Source organism: Lytechinus pictus, chromosome 7 (assembly GCF_037042905.1).
Source record: "Lytechinus pictus isolate F3 Inbred chromosome 7, Lp3.0, whole genome shotgun sequence".
Lineage (NCBI taxonomy): Eukaryota > Metazoa > Echinodermata > Echinoidea > Temnopleuroida > Toxopneustidae > Lytechinus > Lytechinus pictus.
Genome location: NC_087251.1, coordinates 17,534,203 through 17,554,164, shown reverse-complemented (window position 1 = coordinate 17,554,164; position 19,962 = coordinate 17,534,203). Strand labels below are relative to the sequence as shown.

The following is a 19,962-nucleotide window of genomic DNA, read 5'->3' as shown; positions in this document are numbered from 1 at the left end:
AGTAACTTGTTGCATGAAAAGAACAAGTAAATTTTTGTTTACAAGCACACGTTTAAAAGGGTGAATTATCAAGTTTTCAAGTAGAGTCATTTCACATGTTTTTTCACCGATCTCAATACAACAGGCTGGCGATTGTTACGTTGGTACAAATTAAAAAAAAAAAATCTTTTTAGTCAAAAAATACTTTTTTTTCCTTGTAATACTTTTTTGGTTGTAGAAGGTTGGCAGGTCTGCTGCAAGGGTAATTTCCTGTGTATTGAGTATAAACTATGTAGCAGACAGAGGCAAATCAAATACTAGTATTTTCTCCTGGGACTAGTTTATGACAATGACACTATGAGGTAGAAGAGGAAGGAGGAGAGATGCAGGATGAGGGCGAGGAGGTAGAAGAGGCGAAGAGTAATGGAGGAACAAGGTGATGTCGGTGCATTGATCAGATTTTTGTCCTGCGCAACATTATTGAGCAATGCACAGAATGGCAAAGGCAGTTATACATTAATTTTGTAGACTTCGAAAAGGCCTTTGACAGTTTACACAGAGACAGCTTATGGAGAATTTTGCGTAGTTACGGCATTCCCCAGCCTGTAGTAGCCATTATCAAGAGCTTCTACTACAAATTCATTTGCAGGGTTGGGAATAGTGACTTGAGTTTCCAGGTGAAAACTGGAGTGAGACAAGGTTGTGTTATGTCTGCATTACTGTTCAACCTGGCCATTGATTGGGTAATGAGGGAGGCTACTGCAGATCAGAAAAGGGGTATTAGGTGGTCACTCTTTTCAGCACTTGAAGACTTAGACTTTGCAGATGATCTGGCTCTGGTGTCTCATACCCACCGGCACATGCAGGAGAAGACATCCCATCCCGCCTTACTAACTTTGCACATCAAATTGGGCTGAGGATCAATCAGAAGAAAACTGAAGTAATGACACTTAATGCTGAAAACCCCTCAAGTATACAAGCCAATGGCGAAGACCTTCCAACAACAGATAAATTCACGTACCTTGGAAGCATTGTAACACATGATGGAGGTGCAGGAGTAGATATAATGAATCGCTTGAACAAAGCAAGAACTGCATTCTCTATGCTGAATCCTATTTGGAAGTCACAACAGTTGAGTATCAAAACCAAACTAAAGATTTATCAAAGTTGCGTCCTTTCAACTCTCTTGTATGGATCAGAATGCTGGAGAATTACAATGAAAGACCTTCATAAGGTATCAGTTTTCCACAACAAATCTCTAAGGAAAATATGTCGCATTTTTTGACCGATATGATATCAAACGAAGAACTATATGATAGATGCCAATTGGGATGCATGGAAGGCATTATACAAAGAAGACGCTGGAGCTGGATTGGCCATGTGCTAAGGAAAGAGGATGGTAGCATTACCAAAATGGCACTCTATTGGACTCCAGAAGGGAAGAGGAAGAGGGGGAGACCCAAGAACACCTGGAGAAGGACCGTAGAGAGGGAAATGAGGGACCTGACCTGCACCTGGGGGACACTACAGCGCCTGGCTTTGGACAGTGGAGTGGAAGACTTTTGTTGCTGCCCTACGTGCCCACCCGGCATAATGGGCAGTAAGTAAGTAAGTAAGGTGATGTCCGTGTTTATATTTAAAACAAAGATTTTCCCAAAGTAGGGGTTAATTCAGGATATTTGTGAAAATATTGAATTTGCATTTTCTTTGTTTATGCGAGCTCCCTCAGCCCAGTAGGTTGATTGGGTTAAGCGAACTTACCATATGTTCACTCTTGAAATGACAGGGATTAATTCAGGATATTCTTCAAAAATGTTAATTTTTAAAAACAAAAGGTAAAAAAAAAGAAATGCATAAAAAATTGCAAAAAACAATAAATTGATCTGATATCGCAATTGCTTTCATGTACACTTGCTAAGAACACCACAAAGAGTTTTTATACCAAAAATTAGAGCATTTGGAGCTTTATTTAGGAAAAGTATGATTTCGCATACTAATTACGTATAAATTAGCATAATCACTTAATAGCAATTTGCATGAAATAAATTACTATACAATTTTGTAGATTATGCCCAAGACAAGCTGCGTGCCAATTTTCGGTGTGATCGCGCATTCACTAGCCGAGATCTCAAGGGGGGCTGGGAGGCCCCCTTCCCCAGCCATATGAACTCCCCCCAAAAAACCGGCCTAGATAGAGTTAAAGTAAAGATTATTACCTGAAAGTAGACCAGTTTGTTGACAATATTTTCATGCTTGTTTGCCAATTACCAAGTCATTACACATTTTTTCCAGAATAATTTGGCACATACTTTTCAATTTATGATGTACATGTATTTAAAGCATTTGAGTGGTCATTGTGTATTGTTATTCATTTTGTGATCATTAACACAATTGAACTTCAAAATTAATTAACTGCAGCAGTCCTCATTTAAACAAGTCTTTGTCATGTATGGAAACCTTTCATCAAACAAGGATACACTCTGATGAGACAAGTTTACAATTCACATCTTCTGTATCATTTATTGTATATTCATAAAATGAAACAAAAAGAAAATCAGAACAAAAATTATTAAGTAGTATAATTTGTCTTTTTGTATTATTCATATCTACAGTGTATAGCTGAGCACTGTTCTTTTTTTTTCAAAATTAAAAACACTGCATTCAAACTCAAAGACAATACCACTAAACTGATAGAAACTCGGGAGTGAATAAAATATGGGCTACCCACCGATTTTGCATATTTTAACAGAATACTATGTCCAATAAACCCACTGAAAATAATAGCATTTATGAATTAACATTCTGCTCTGGGTAATATACAATCAATGACTTTCTCCTTGACTGATGATATCAATTCTACTACCTTACTATGATTTCAAGGTTTTGGATACTTAAAAAGTATCACTTTTCCAATACGAATTTGCACTTTTTACCTTTACTGTAATGCATCAATTGATAAATTATTAAATTTACCATTTTCTTAAATATAGAATAAATGTCTCATTCATTTAAAATTTTGCAAATTTCCTCAATATTGGCTTACTTTACAGAGGGAGTAAAAATTGTAATTTAAAATGTTTATCCTTTTAAATCCATCATCTGTTAATATAACAGATAAATCTGCATTTCAATGTAGCATGATTTTTCTGAAGGAAATGAAGTCTTGTCAAAATACTGCAAGCCAATGGGGCATTTCAAAAGACCTTTTTTCCTCTCTCAAAACATACCAACTACAGCAAATGCAAAAGCAATTCGGCCAAAATTAGTAAGCACACATCAGATGCCGGATTTTAAGGGTAGTTTGATACTGAATCATATGGAAAAGACTAGACATACTAAATGCAAAGCGAGCTAGTTTAAAAAGTGTTGACCAATCGGGGCCAGCAACTCAAAAAGTTTATCAATTGATTATTCAGGTTATTTTAACGATTGATTGCACATAATGATATAGGTAATCAATCATAGAAATCAGTCCTATGATCAATCGCTAAGCTTTGTGCTACAGGCCCCAGGTGAGCAAAGTCAAGTACCTCCGTAAAGCTGTTCCTGCAAAGACAGTTTGATGTACTATGCAATTATTGTCTTAGTGTATACCAAAGGCATCATTCAATTATGAAAATTTAGGCTCGATTTAGGAATAAATCTTTTTGCACTAGCCCACGATCCATCTAGCCTTGTCGCACTACCTTGAATAATAACCTTTTTCCCTACACCCAGTTTGCAGTAGCCTATCCGATATACGCCAGGCTAGTGTAGAATTACTGATCGTGAGAAAGAGACTGACTAACTTCACCTGTCATTCTCCTTTGTGCGATCAGTAATTTTCCCACATCGAATGGGCGAAGTTTGCGGTGAAGAAAAATCATACCTGGTGTAAAATAATTTTGAATTCCAAATTTCATATTTTTTTCTGAGATAATCTTGATAATGAACTGCAAAGGACATCTGCCACACATGCATTACCTTACTCAGAACTGGAGAAATCAAAATAATACTTTTTAAATGGGGGTATTCTTCCTAAGGCTGTTTATTCCAAATTGCAGTTTGGGTATAACCCAATAGCAATTCATGGGGGACAGATTCCCTTTTGGCCTTGGTTGTATTGTTTTCTGTTCGGAAATTTCACAATTTAATGCTACTTACAACCTTAATTAAGAAAATTAGGCGAAACTATTTTTTGCAACTTGGATACCCAACTGTCCACTTTACATGTATCTTGCACTCAGAAATTAAAATACTTGATTTGGATTTAATATCATTATGTGAAGAATAGCCATGTATTTTATATTGCAACAGTGAATTCCTCTGTACTCTACACAGTGGACATAAACTGTATATCATATGTTGGTCTGTTTCACAAACAGTGAAGTGTGACTTAAAGCACCAGATGTGTGAAGAGTGTATACAGCAATCTAATTGATCATTACGCAATAGCATGCATCCCCTGAGCATGATTTATACCTACTGCACACATCTGGGATTTAAAGTACAATTTTAAGTCGCACTTTCATCTTTGTGAAAGTGTCAGATCAAGAAGCATAGACTGTAGAAATATTTGTTAAAATTTTTACATTGCAATATGAACATGAAAGATTTACAAACATGGATGTATCTGAATAATAACCATGCAAATTTCATCCATTATTTATACTTTATTTTTGATTGACAACAAAATACTTTGGCAACTGCATACACTAACACCATGGGTGGGTGTAAAAATATTAAAACTACTTCACAAAATTCTAATTGGGTGTTAGTATTTCATCTGAAAGGGCTAAATGAACTAAATTAATATTTAAAAACCATTACACATTTACTTTTTCTACACATGGACGAATGACAAAAGGTTCTACATAGGCTCAACTCGCTATAACTTTGATATGCAGAGCCTTAGAATCGGTCCAAGCATGAATTGCGTCTCATTTTACAAGTAGAATTCATTGCTAGTCATAATTCAGTGTAGACAAATGAACATTTATACACTATGCACAGTATCTTTTCACATTAATTTACAAATCTGTCAGAGTCAATCAGATATACAGAAGAATTGTTATATAATTCCTGGATTGAAAAAGAGTCGTTTCTCGAGTCCAGTCACGGGGGGTAGTTTAAAAATGCTTGCCTTTACAAAGTGCATGAACAAGTATTTTCCATATTTTCATTTATATATCACTTGGTCACTTAAAATGATACATAAATATGCATGAAATGCATATAAGGTATATAGAAAGTGCAAGAGAAACTAGCAAATAAAGTGAAAATGTATTTCATGCATGCTACTTTATGCTAGCAAACAAAACACAGAAGTTAATGATGATAAATATGAGTTTTGAATATAAAAATAGAGCACATTAACCACGATGCTGAAACAGGCTGGGTGATCCACATATTCTTTATTAAAGCTATGATAAACGCAAACCACTGGCCAAGTCAGTACATACTGGATGTACACTACCAGTCACAATTCTTTCACTCATTATTACACTATAAGAGAATAGGTTCAGTAACCTGTTGTTCTCTGCTGTAAGGAATTGTCCTATAGCAGGTAATATCCATTCATTGAATGTTGAAGTCAGGGACAAAGATCAAGTTAACCCTTGACCTCCACAAAGAGTACTGTCTGTATTTTCCCACTTACCTCTAATCTACACTAAGCATAAAACATGTGAAAGAAAACAGAAGCCAGCCACATTAATCCAGGTTCATAAAACAGGTGTATTAGAATACATTGTCTATGCAATTCTCCTTTCCAAGAATAATTGATATTAATTTGGCATATATCAATGACCATGTAGAATAAAATAGTGCTCATGCAGTCTAAACTGTGCATGCTGAAGCTTTGTGATGTGGACCCATTAGGTCATGGCACACAGATTATTAAAAAAAAACACTAAGTAAGACATAAAAGGAGAGCTCAGAAAAGCATGCAGTGATCAACAGAATAAATATTGCAAGCTGATGGGTATTTGCTATTATTTCCTCATACTTGGTTTACATCTTGCTAGGCTTTCTTCTTACATGTATTTTGAATACATGTTACTGGGCTAGTGCCATGAGTGTCCCTGGACGGTCTTTGCGCTCAATTAGTTTATACAATTATTATCATTTTTTATTATAATTACAATTATTTTTATTATTTTTATCATTGTTTATCATCATTTGTCATTCATACTCAAATATAGCAAAGCTTCACAATGTTAGTATACATGAAATTTCTCATTTTTGCACCATCAAGCGTGATATTTTTTACATCTAATATTGCAAATACATGGCCCTCAGCATTGTGATAATCTATTTGGGAGAACTTCAATATAGATAATGGTTTAGAGATAGATTGTTTTGAACTTTAAATCACAGAGATTACAGTACTAAAAGTAAAAATGCATACACATGTTATAAGGTAGATTGACAACACAAGACTAACTATGGATACAAATGAAGATAAATAATATGATAAAAATCTTAACAGATATATTCAAATACATATTATGATAAAAAAAAAGAAACTTAAAAAAAAAACTTGGGAGCATGTCTCTGATAACTAAAGAGAATCACTAGGTATGGGTATATTTTGGATGAAGATAATCTTCAAATCAGGCATTTTATACAAAAAGGAATACAGATGTTCCAATTGTGAGCTAATACACGTTTCACAATAAAAAAAAACCTACCAACCTGCCACTCAAAATTCAACATCTATCAAAATATCTTAATTGCTTTTACATGTATATATTTCACTCGCTCATTCATCCACTATCGAAGACATTATACGAAGCATATAAGAGAGTCAGGTACAGAGAGTGTGACAAGAACACTCTTGATTATTAAACTCTTGAACATAATTCAATGGTGATTCACAAAAATGGATAATCTGGATGAATATGCTAGGCAACATTTTAAAACATTCCGGATTTTAAAAGAATATTGAGGACGCACTCACAACAGGAGTATAATTTCTCCTGATAATTCAATCTGTACACATACATATGGAATAGCGTAGTGAGAATAAATTACAATCGAAGAGTAATGTACACATTTCAGAAGCCACCTATCATGGCCAGTCCATGAGAATTAATGTCTACGAGCAGCAAACTCATCAAAAAAGAAAAATATACTCATATCATTCTTGTCAAATTCTGTGAACTTAACATCCGATTCACATTCACTAACTCCCTCGCCTTTTGCTAGCTCTGTAAATTCATGCTTGACTTACAGACGGCCACCAGTGGGCAGAACAGCTACAGTACACACTTCATACACACAGTTATTCAATTATTCATATACAAACGAGCAAGACTTTCATGAATAGCATTGAATAGCATGAAAATATAACAAACGCAAGGGTTCTTCACAACTTATATGCAGAAAAAAGTTTGGCTCATGGTAAGAAAAATATGAAAAGAAACAATAATTTACTAACCTAAATAAACCGTTTATCTACACCATAGCCGTTCTACTTTTTAAATACACCAATAGATTTTCAATGTGGACATTTCCAGGAATAGCCACACTGATGATGAATGATAAAAAGGTGGGGAGAAGAAAATACACTTATCTTATTGAGACAACAATAAGAGTTTGTTTCCATTAGCCATATGATCCTCGGCAACTAATGATGTTACTTCACAATGACAGTCATCACATCAACTTGACTCCGACTGCAAGGAGAGCACACAGTATTTTGTTCCTCTCTTCGTATGAAAAGTGCAATAAACCATAGCCAAAACCTTCATATCATAGAAAGCTGCTCGCTCTGCGAGATACACATTCACTTTGCCATAAAAGCTGTCATACGAGTTGCATGGAGGAGGGGGGCTCGTTCATACGTTAACATGCGATTTGATGGGGTGCTCTGGAAAGTAAAGATCAGACAAACACTTTGGCTAGTGCATCTGCTCCCCCGCTAGCGATGTAGGGCTTAGAGGGGTGGAAGGCCACATCGTATATCGATTCATCAAACTTCTTGCGATGGGAGGTGATTTCTTGGACGCATGTTTTACTATCAAGGTTCCAAAGTCTGATTGAGCAGTCGTGACCTGCAAAGTAATGGACAACCAGAAATTTGTCATTAATTATAAGGTTAAAGCCAAAATCTACACGTCATGTTACATAGCATACCATGAGTTACTGTGTTTACGGCACATTTTCATCCCCTCTTTACAGAATGCAAAGCTTGGATTTGCCTGGTACACAAAAAAGACAGGCCTGAGGAAGGACACATTTTCTGCATAAAATCTGGTTATTTAAAGCTTCGAAATGCCTGGGAAATGAATTCTAATTTGAATGTAATTTTGATCATTCATAATTGTTATCTGTTATGAAAAATACAATAAACAACATCCATTTTCTTTCTCTTTTTCATCTATTTCCTCCTTTTTCTATCCTATCAGTTATTTTTAATTCTCTTCACATTTCTCCATTATTATTGGTGACTCAACATAATAATTATATTACTTTATAACAATCCTTCTTCTAAATGAGAATGTTAAACAATTTAGAAATCAATTTTTAAATATCTTTTTTAAATTTTAATGTTCCCTTGGTGATGTGTGGAAATTTAAGAAAAACTGATTGGTACTTTTCAATGGATCAATGGTTCATCCCCCATCACACCTGTATCAGATTTGAATGTTAGAAGATATTCCAGTAATAAATTCCTATTATTCAAACATTTTCTTAAGAAAGTTTTCCAAAAGAAGTACTTACTTCCAGACAAGAGGTAGAGTCCATTAGGGTCCACAGCTAGGCAGGTTACTGCATCCAGATGGGCCACCATACTGTGAACCATTTTACCTGACAAGAACAAAATATAATTAGTTAATACAATTTCTTTCTAATTCTTTATCTCTTTGCATGAAGCTTGTCGTTTCTGGTAAAAATAGTTAGAATATAAGACGATTTCATCAAATAAGCAACCATCTTGCATGTCTCCATCCATTTTTACTTCACTCTATAAACTGCTTGAGCCATGATAACTTGAGAGCATAACAGCCTTTCATTATGATCTAGAAAATGGACAAAATCGTATAGGGATTCTGGTGGTCATATTTCACAGAATTGCAGAAAAAATTCTTGTAAAAACATAGTTTTATGGGAGTCCTGATAATGCTCAACTTTTCTGGGCTTGAGAGTGTCGGAGTACCAGGCCGGGAGTTGGGAGAACTCTTTCTAATGGTTTGTTCTTGTATAAAGTGGGCTTTAGAATACTTACCACTATTATTATCAAAGAATCTGATATGCCTGTCTTCATGTGCAGTGATAGTGACTGGGAGAGTTGGATGACTGGCTACCCTGTTTACTTGACTAGTTGGGCTGTCTGTATTCCAAAACCGAATTAATATCAAAAATACATGTAAAATTTCATTATAGTTTGAATAAATAATTTGTATTCATGAATAATGATCTATTTGAAGATTAACAATTACTGTGATATATCAAGTGCAAATTTCATCAGACTCACTTCTGCAGCAGTATAGATCCATAACTATCACTATTATAACAATCATAATTTCTTCAAATTATGGATTTCATGATCACTGAAATAATAATTTTAATCACTACACCAATATCAATATCATAACCATTTTCATCCTCGTCATCTTAATTATCACCATCATCAATAGTATTAGCGTCATCATCAACATTATGACTATCAAGGTCACCACCATCATACTCTCCTCTTTCTCCCCCACCTCTTCATGATTTCCATCACCATCATCATTTACATCATAATCATCTTCATCTTAAATACTCAACCTCCTCATCATCCCCACCATGATCATGACCACCACCACCACCACCGTCATCATCGTCATCATCACCACCACAATCATGACCACCACTGTGACCACCACCATCACCACCCCCACCACTACCACTACCAATGCCACCACCAGACCTACCTGAGGGTAACCTGCTGTCTAGTGTAATGACTTTCTTGGCAGTCTCTAGATCAAACACAGCGACATCAGCTGATGTAAAGCCCACTGTGATCTGACTCGTGTCACAGCGTACAAAGTCCACTGAGGTGGGCAATCCAAATGCTGTGATAAATCAAAGAAAACATAATTAATAATTGAATAGCTTTACATAAATACCTCCTTGTAGAACAATGAATCCATGGAACAAGTCTGATACAGAAAGTAGACATATCACACTAATTGCACAGATACCAAAACAAGTATAAACATATAATGAACTGGGACCTTTGAATTGCATACGTAAATGCTTTCTTTTGCATGCCATAATCAGGCATAAAACATTAATCCTTCCTCCTTATTATATAAATACCCATTGCACACACAAATTGCAGAATAATCATCAAAAGGTGTGTTTGAGATCAGAATTTCTCCCAAAAGATGGTTAATGAGAAAGCATAAACACAACATCAATCTGAAATGTAGTTAATTGATGTCATTACAAACAGGTCTCCAGTTTGATTGAGATTGCCAAATTATGTAACGCTCTTTTTAAAAAAGATTGAGTGCCAACACTTGACTTCTAGGTCAACGTATGTGCAGCATAACTGTTAGACAGATATAGCCTAAAAAAAGAAGCATACATAATAATAATAATATGCAACATTTATATAAGGTTTTGAAGTGCTGCATACTGCATAGGTGCTCGAGCATTCAAGGAATATCTACAAACCTGTGGCTTGTTGCATAAAAGAAAATAGTTCTTTAATGTGTAAGTGGCAATGGCATAATTTTGTTTGCCAGAGATTTTGTTGATTTGCAAAGTTTTTTCTTTATAGCAAAAGTCTTATGCAACAGGCCTCAGGTACCCATTTACTACCCCGGGCAGAGAGTGTAAAATAATGATAAATGCCTTGCCAAAGGACAAGGGACTCTATGGAAGTTCATTCACAATGAGCATTTCAAAACAATTATTCTGCCTTCACAAAGAAAGCATAAAGCACACCCTAAATGAAGCTATCACAACCAATCAGAAACTGAGATGCCTTTTGATGCCTTACCTGTATCTGCTGTGATGGTGGTTAGAAGGGGCGACTTCTTGCTCGGACTCCACAACTTGACAGTACCGTCAGACGAACACGATACCAAACTGTTTTTAGTCCCGTCGTATGATAGACCCCATACGGCATTGCTATGACCTACATAGGTATCAGCCATTACTGAAGGATCTAAAAGAAGCGTAAAGAACATGCAGGGATTAGCGAGCGGCTATTAAAGAATACTACAAAAACGGTCATTGGTGTTACAGAATCCTTAAACTCCTCTCCACTCAAATATTTACAAATCGTGTATTTCTATCCCAAAATTTTTTATCTCCCATCTCCACTTACATCTTACATCATCAATCAATTTAGCCTAATAAAAAATGAACACATGGCCATTAAATAAACCGTCTGCGTGGACTTTTTCATTTCACTTAGCATAAACCCTTCTTTTTTTTACAGAGAATTCAAATGGTACAGTTGCTTGTCACTTATGGTGAAATAATAAACCTTTAGCCACTGCAACATTTTTTTTTCTTGGATGCCTCATATATCATTACCCTTATAAATAAATACATAGCTAAGCTTGGGTGCTGCCTTGATTGACTTAAGCACATTACTTACCATATGAGTCATATGGATCAATATTTGAACCAGGAATATTCCAACATCTGATAGAGGAATCCATTCCACCACTGAAACACTGTTCCCCATTACTACTAACCGCCAAACTTAGAACAGCCCCTCTGTCAAAATTAAATAAAATCAAAATCAGTGACTAGCACAACCTCTCAATACACTGCTTGCATAAATTGTACATGTAATTGTAGAAGTAATTTCTCATTCTATCACATTTCTATTTTTTAACAAAAGAATTCACAGACTTCATTTTTCCAATGATGCTTCTTGTATTTCAAATAAAAATACACATAACATGTAATGTTCTCCAAGCAATGGTTTAGATAACCATAGGTTAACTTAGACATCGCATATATGGAATGTTAGTTGCCAAATTAGTACAAAGTACAAATTACTCCAATTTTACTGTAAAAGTTTTTTTTTTTTCTTTTAATTGAAACAAGAATAAACAGATATGTATACAAATGATATCTATGATTTGTACTTTATTATCTTTGTTTGGATGATCAAAGAAAGAAGATTTCATTCCATAAATGAATGGACTGCTTTTTTTTGTTTAGTCTATACAGTTAAATATGGGTTTAATTATTGTCCAAATGTGAGTTACAGATTGCAGATACATTTTCTTTAAATTCATTTGAGATAAAATCTATAGAAATAATAAACATGACATAAGAACGAATAAGATGCTCAGTACTTACACATGTCCTCTGAATGTATAAATAGGTTCCACATCTAGAGAAGCAGCTCTGAATAAAAAAAAAATGTAAAAAATATGATAAATAACTAAGGGGAGGGAAAAGTCTTTTCTTCTTAAAACAGTTGAACACAATTTGTTTTCATATATTTTACTTAGACCCAGATTGAATTATCTTGGACATGGGATCAATAGCTTAAATCTAACCTATGGTCTACATTAGCAAGACAGCCTACATCAGGATCATTGTATACGGTGAAGTAAAAACAATTAAAAAAAAAAATTTGAAGGCAAAAGACTTGAACTCTACTGTTCTTTTTTTTTTCTGGGACACCTAATATATCAAATAATAGCCTGATAGAAGCAAAGTTCCTGGGCTGTTTCAAACATTAACAATTGCAGTTCTGAACATAATTTGAAATCCAAGGATCACAGAAATATTTTCGACTTAATCAAAATCTAAATAACATATGGTTGCATAATGTCGCATGACAAAATGCTTTAATTTAAGTGATCAATCTACTGTACCCAATTAATTGGCTTCAATGCCCCGTTCAATGGCCTTTGATAATTTGTGTACCCTTTAAAGGTTGACAATGCCTTTATATTATTGAAATCAAAGGCCTGCTACATGTATACACTCACTTTTTGGCTGGGACTGTCTTCTGTAAATTCCATAATTTAAGAGTATTATCCTCCGATCCTGTGATGAGGACTTGCTCTTCAGGATGAAACACTAAAGCACGTACACCATCGAAATGGCTTCGTAACGTAAACTTAGGATTCCATGTCTTTCGGAAGGTCTCCTTATTCGCTGATATCTGATGGCAAAATCAATGCAGAAAACTCAAGTGAATTTGTAATCATGTATCATGTAATTGTTACAGAAATGAAATGAAATCATTACACAAATATCCCATACTCATTGATATACATTTTATGGGTTGTCCAAGGTCTTGGAAATTATGAGATGTATGAAATAAAAACTCGCACCCTAGGGTATATATTTTCCACTCTTTGCAGATTATGGCAAAGGTCGCTCTTAGTTTCAAAACATAAATACAACTAATAACTACGATAACTACTAGTCTACTACTACTACCTATGATGCATGTAGTAATATAAATAATAAAAGTTACTATTATAATAACATTAGTTTACAACTGTATGTAATATATAACATGCATTTTGTGTTTGATAAGCTTTGTGGAAAAATTTGGAATAAAGACTTTATATGGAAAAAAAAATAGTGTCTTCTACAGTACTGGAATCAACCAAACCAGGCACTCATAATGAATAATTGTCCTTCTAGAATTCTTCCATGTGAAACTCACATCATAACTGAGAGCATCAGCCTCATTAGTGATAGTCAATCCTGCAAGTTCTCCAAGTCGGAGGGTTTCCATAGCTTCTTCATCTGCTCCCATAATACCTTGACGAGGTGCTGCTGCAATATCTAACACAAAACAAAACAAATAAGTAAGGCCATCAATCCTACCCAATATTTTGGTAACAACTGAAAAATTTGCACTAAGGTTTACGTAGCTCCCATGTTGGAATATTCACACCTATCACTAGGATTTGGATTATGGTATGTTTTACTTTTTTTTTTATTAACTGTGGGTCAAGTCAAATAAACTGTGGTCTAAACCATAGGAGCAAGTGTTAATTGAATGTCCCTTTACCATGAAACATGCATAGTTGGTGGACCTTAAATTGTATGTGACCGTTAATAGCTTTGTGAATTCTGGCTATAAGTTACAGAGCATTTTGCAACATATTGAGAGCAACTACATTTAAATACTTTTTTAGCAGCTACATCATGGTTAGAAGACATTTGACCTGAACAAGTATTGAATAAAGGAAGCATTACGAATCTGTACACTGTTCACAACTTAAGCAAGAGAAGCAAGAGAAGGTCTGAAGTGTACGAAACGATGATGATGACGATGATGATGATAGTGATGATGATGCTGTCAATAATGATGATAATATTCTAGCTTGCCCTGCAATATACAATACATCATAATACAAGCAGAGTGCCATGAAGATGTCTCTGTGACCTATCTTACCTGCTTCATCTGCGATATCAAGGTCAGCTGCTCTTGGTCTTGAACTGCTTTGTGTGTTACTAGGTGGAGGATTTACATCATCCAGGTTGGCTAACATAGCTTGCAATGCTGCTTTATTAGGCCCTGTAATACAATGACAAAGCAATGATCCCACTTTCATCCAGTGCTAACACTAAAACTATGCCATTCTGGACAGACATGAACTAGTGACAATATAATCAGCTTTCACAAAGAAAATTTCCAGTGTGATCGTTACAAGATTAAATGCAAACATAAGTCTACTGCACATGGAGTCTTGCTCATTGTACAAAGTCTTAGCCTGTCCTTGTAAAAACATGAATTCATTCAAAGAAATTCAACCTTCTGGTTAATCTTACATTGATGAGATCATTCATTATCAGACTCAATATTGTAAGCTCAATGTTCACACTTTGTAAAATAAGCTTTTCTACAATATATTTTCATCAAGGGTTAAAGGCTCTCAATGATAAATGAAGAAAAATGATATGTACAGATTCTCACTCCTGTAATACTCTTCAGTATTCTCTTTACTGTTATTATGAATATCAATCCACTTTAATACTCAAGGAGACCTGGAGCCTGCATTGTAACTTTGTCATTATCGTAACTACCATGGTAACAAGGCTAAGCAGCCAATCACAATAAAGGTTTTCTACGAAGTTACAATAATGGCAAAGTTAGTTGTAATTTTTTTTATCAAACAGGCCCCTGGAACAGAAATCCAGGATGCAGATTGATGATTGAAATTCACACGGGACAAAATATACATGTCAGAGTTACTTTTAGCAGTTACCAAATGCTGAAAAAATCTTTCAATCAAATTCAATCCAACAAAGTTAACATGTCATTAACAATCAAAGAAGCTCTTATACAAATGAATGTTGCAATTCAATATGAAAAACATTTGAAGGCAGATTAGGTAGTTGTGTGCAATAGAAAACCAGAAATACTTACGCCTGTCAATGCCTATATTCCTTCTTGATTTCTTATATTCTTCTTTCAATTTGTTCAGCATGCCTTGATCTACACCCCATTCCCCACTCGTTGGTGATAGATCCACACCTTTCTTGCCTGATAAAAGAAAAAGAAAATGTTGTATCGTAACTAAACCATATCTGACATTAAATTCTAATTCACATGTTGTGTAGTTTCTATTGCAAAATCAAATGATCAATTTTTAGACTTACAATAAAACTTGTAGGACACCTAATCCATCAGCATAACTGGATGTCTCAAAGCAAATGACAAAACAATTTTCATGCAAGCTACACATAACTCCTAATCAATGTGTTCAAATGAAAATATATATTGTATGTGTTAAACAACAATTTCCATCATCATCACCATCAGGATCATCAAATCATCAAGGGTATAAGACATTAAAGGAGAATGAAACTCTTGGAGCAAGTCAGCTTTTGTGAAAGCAGAAAAATCAAAGAATAAGATCAACAAAACTTTGAGTAAAATAGGACTAGCAATAAAAGAGTTATGAGCATTTGAATGTCGAGATCACTAATGCTATGGAGATCCTCCCATTGGCAATGCGACCAAGATCTGTGATGTCACACACGTACAACTCTCCCATTTGGACACTGAAAATATACCCCAAAACATCTCTTTTTGCTCATTCTAATCATATGACAAACGATTCATCAATGATATAATGTTGTGAAACCTCTGTACTTGTCATCTCATAAAGAGAACACCTCACCTTGTGATAGACTCTATAAAAGTGAGAATATAAGTGAAATAAGTACTAAAGTAATGAGGGAGTTGTACGTGTGTGATATCACAGATCTTGGTCGCATTGCCGTTGGGAGGATCTACATGGCACTAGTGATCTCAATATTCAAATGCTCATAACTTTCTTATTATTCATTCAATCTTCCTCAAACTTTCAACAATATGTTTCTTTGATTTTTCTCTTTGATATGGATTCAGCTGGTTTCAAGGGTTTCATTCTCCTTTAAAGAATTGAGATGATTCACTTACCAGCACCTATAGTCCATTCAGGTCCCTCCACTGTCCTTGCCTCTCCTGCACCTTCCGTCTGTTCAGCAACCAAGAAATCAAACTCTGCTAGAGCCTCTTCTGTATCGGGATCATCATCATCTCCACCCATCCCGGCCATGCCTTCATTACCAATCACCTGCTAAAGGAAAAAAAAAACTTGTTTAGGTACAAAGGGAGCTCAGATTTCTAGGGTTAGTACAATTACTTCATTATACACCTTTTTAAAATTCAATGACTTTTTATGAGTTTCCAGAGGAAAAGGAAAGAGAAACTTTAATGTAAAATTAATAACACATGAACTGCAGATGTTTATGGTATCTATGAACAAGAAACCTTAAAAAGATGCTTTACATGCTACATATATTTTGCCGATTGAAAAGACAAATATTTTTGAAAAAATATGAATAAACACTCATTTTTAAATATCTTAACAGAATTCCTTTACATGATTTTCTGGAATAAAATGAAAGAAATAACATGATTCTAGGAAAACTACTAAGAAAAATCCCTGTAGAAACCCTGGTAACCTTCTCTCATCATCTATATGTATTAATAATCCACAACTATTTTTATTAACTCTATCTAGGCCGGGGTATTTTGGGAGTTCATATGGCCGGGGGGGGCCTTAAGATCTCGGCCGTCGACCGTGCGATCGCGCCGAAAATTGGCACACGGGTTGTCTAGGACATAATCTACAATATTGTATAGTAATTTATTTCATGCGAATTGCTATTAAGTGATTATGCTGGTTTATGCGTAATTAGTATGCGAAATCATATTTTTTTCTCTAACTCCCTAAATAAAGCTCCAAATGTTCTAATTTTTGGTATAGAAACTCTTTGTGGTGTTCCTAGCAATTGTACGTTAACAAAATTGTGATATTAAATCATTTTCTTATATATTATATTGTTTTTTGCAATTTCTTATGTATTTCTCTGTTTTTTTTACCTTTTGTTTTTCATTGTTTTTTCAATGAAATTTGTTGGGGACTCTTCTGAGATCATGAAATAAATACATTTAGACCAGCAAAACTAAAAATCATCATACATTCATGATTTTTGGTTGAAAACACAATTTGCATCGACTTTGTACACAAAATCACGTTTTTGAGCAAATTTTGGTCTGACATGCACTTACATAATGTTGCGTAATTTCGGAACCGCGTACCCGGGTGACGCAAAATTGGTTTCAAAAGTTGCGCAAGACTTGAAAGTAAAAAGTCAGCAAGCGGCGCGGTAAAGAAAATTCGCGCGGCGAAAACATTGCGCGAATCGTTGAGGGGGGCCTCCGAGGGCCCCCCCCCCCCCCCCGGCCTAGATAGGGTTAAACCTAATGTTGTAAGTTAGAGCAATAACGGGATCGGAGTTCGGTTTGCAAGTTTTGCTCCCAAAATTGAAATCGGTTCGGATATCGGATCGGCAGATATTCAAAACAAAAAAATTCATTAAAATTTGTGGGTGGCCGGCACGTGGACAAATGCTGCAAGCTACACTGATGACAGAATTTGTTTTGATCTCCGACATAATCGGAGGAAGGAAAAAAAGATAATGATGATGCAGCGCGCGACACTACCGCCGATCAACGATAGTCCTCTTCTCTACAACATCGTGGTGATGGCGGGGGCAATCGTAAACTCTTAGAGGTCGCATTACTTCCAGAAATAGACGCACTACAATCTGAAGTTGTTTCCGATGATATTCACCTTCTCTACAACATCGTGGTGATGGCGGAGGCAATCGTAAACTCTTAGAGGACGCATGACCTACCGAAATAGACGTACTATTATCCAAAGTTGTTTACGATGATATTCACCTTCTCTACAACATCGTAGTGATGGCGGAGATAATCGTGAGCTCTTAGAGGACGCATGACCTACCAAAATAGACGCACTATAATCTGAAGTTGTTTACGATGATATTCACCTTCTCTACAACATCGTAGTTATAGCGGAAATAATCGTTAACTCTTAGAGGACGCATGACCTACCGAAATAGACGTACTATTATCCAAAGTTGTTTACGATATTCACCTACTCTACAACATCGTGGTGATGGCGGAGGCAATCGTAAATTAGAGGATGCATGACCTACCAAAATAGACGCACTACAATCTGAAGTTGTTTCCGATGATATTCACCTTCTCTACAACATCGTGGTGATGGTGGAGGCAATCGTAAACTCTTAAGAGGTCGCATGACTTACCAAAATAGACGCACTACTATCCGAAGTTGTTTACGACGATATTCACCTTCTCTACATCATCATGTTGATGGCGGAGTCCGTCGTGAACTTTTAGAGGTCGCATTACTTACCAAAAAAGATGCACTACTATCCGAAGTTGTTTACGATGATATTCACCTTCTCTACAACATCATGGTGATGGCGGAGGACGGAGGACGCATAGTCGTAAACATTACCGCGCATGTCAGCGTGTTCAACTAAATTTTATTTGCCTCCGCTTATTAAAGATCAAAACATATCAATATCTTCTTGTTGTTTTCTTCTTCCTCCGTTTTTGTCGGAGATCAAAACAAATTATCACCAATCATCATCATCTTTTTCTTCTTCCTCCGATTATGTCGGAGATCAAAACAAATCATCATCATCTTCTTCCTCCACTTACGTCGGAGATGAAAACAAATCATCTTCTCCTCCTCCTCCCTTTCCGCTAATATCGGAGATCAAAACAAATCATAATTTTCTTTTCCTTCCACCGCTTTTGTCCGAGATAAAAAAAAATAATCAGCGCTTTTTGACGGCAAACATGTCGCCACATGTTTTTTGTCTTGTTATGTTTTGGTTTTTCTGATCCGATTTTTTTCCCACTCGTCAAAAATCGGGGTTCAGAAAAATGTAGAAAAAAGGGGAAAATCGGATCGGGAATTGGAATAAAAATCGGTTACAACATTAGTTAAACCTTGCCTGTGAGAAAAAGAAAGAGGTGGCTTAGAAAACTAAACTATGACATGCATATCTGTACATCAAATCATTTTCATGATAATCCATCCTCAGAATTTTTAAGGAAAAAAACATGGAATAACAGGTGATAAGAATGTACATGCTTTCCTTGAAGATTCCTCACCTTTTTCTTCTTGACAACTGTGCCGGTTTTCCCCCTTGATTCTCTGATGTCGCTTTCATCATCAGCAGCGATGCCTTCTTCCCCATCTCCTTCCACCTCTCCATCATCGTCCAGAGTATCGGAGAGGAAGTCAAAGGTAGACAGGACCTTGTCCAGGACATTCTCTGGCAAGGCTTGGTGGATTCGAGGCTTTTCATGTTGCCTGGTGGAAAATATTACAGGAATTATTATCAGAGGAGCTACGTTCAAAGGTCAGCAATGCACAAGATTTTTGCCACTGGTCGATTTCAAGTTCGGTGTTGATGTTTATGTGTGGGTTTTGGGTAAATTTCTAAAATAGCATCGCAACAATTTGAAACAAAGTTTGTCCTATGATGAATCTCAATGAATTTTGTGCAATTGATATGATTTATGATATTAATCATTGTTGTAAACTCAGATTAGGTGTTGGAGCTAGGAAAGGTGATCTATATAATGCTTCCAGCACTAAATACCCATTC

General features: G+C 35.6%; 1 protein-coding gene across 2 annotated transcripts in view; it reads right to left on the bottom strand.

Annotated features, from left to right (window-relative positions):
- Positions 1–2,472: 2,472 nt before the first annotated feature.
- LOC129265440 (striatin-3-like) overlaps positions 2,473–19,962 on the bottom strand; it is a 41,764-nt gene continuing 24,274 nt past the window's right edge. Inside the window, exons 6-18 of one of the 2 annotated variants that reach the window (XM_064102115.1) lie at positions 19,463–19,664; positions 16,361–16,520; positions 15,323–15,439; positions 14,348–14,470; positions 13,610–13,731; positions 12,921–13,096; positions 12,280–12,327; positions 11,564–11,685; positions 10,958–11,125; positions 9,882–10,022; positions 9,191–9,295; positions 8,686–8,772; positions 2,473–8,015 (exon numbers count right to left, since the gene is read on the bottom strand). In XM_064102115.1, coding sequence (XP_063958185.1) covers positions 7,846–8,015; positions 8,686–8,772; positions 9,191–9,295; positions 9,882–10,022; positions 10,958–11,125; positions 11,564–11,685; positions 12,280–12,327; positions 12,921–13,096; positions 13,610–13,731; positions 14,348–14,470; positions 15,323–15,439; positions 16,361–16,520; positions 19,463–19,664 — 1,741 coding nt within the window. In that variant the 3' untranslated portion in view covers positions 2,473–7,845. The remainder of the gene's footprint in view (positions 8,016–8,685; positions 8,773–9,190; positions 9,296–9,881; positions 10,023–10,957; positions 11,126–11,563; positions 11,686–12,279; positions 12,328–12,920; positions 13,097–13,609; positions 13,732–14,347; positions 14,471–15,322; positions 15,440–16,360; positions 16,521–19,462; positions 19,665–19,962) is intronic. The other variant, XM_064102116.1, reaches the window with a different exon arrangement.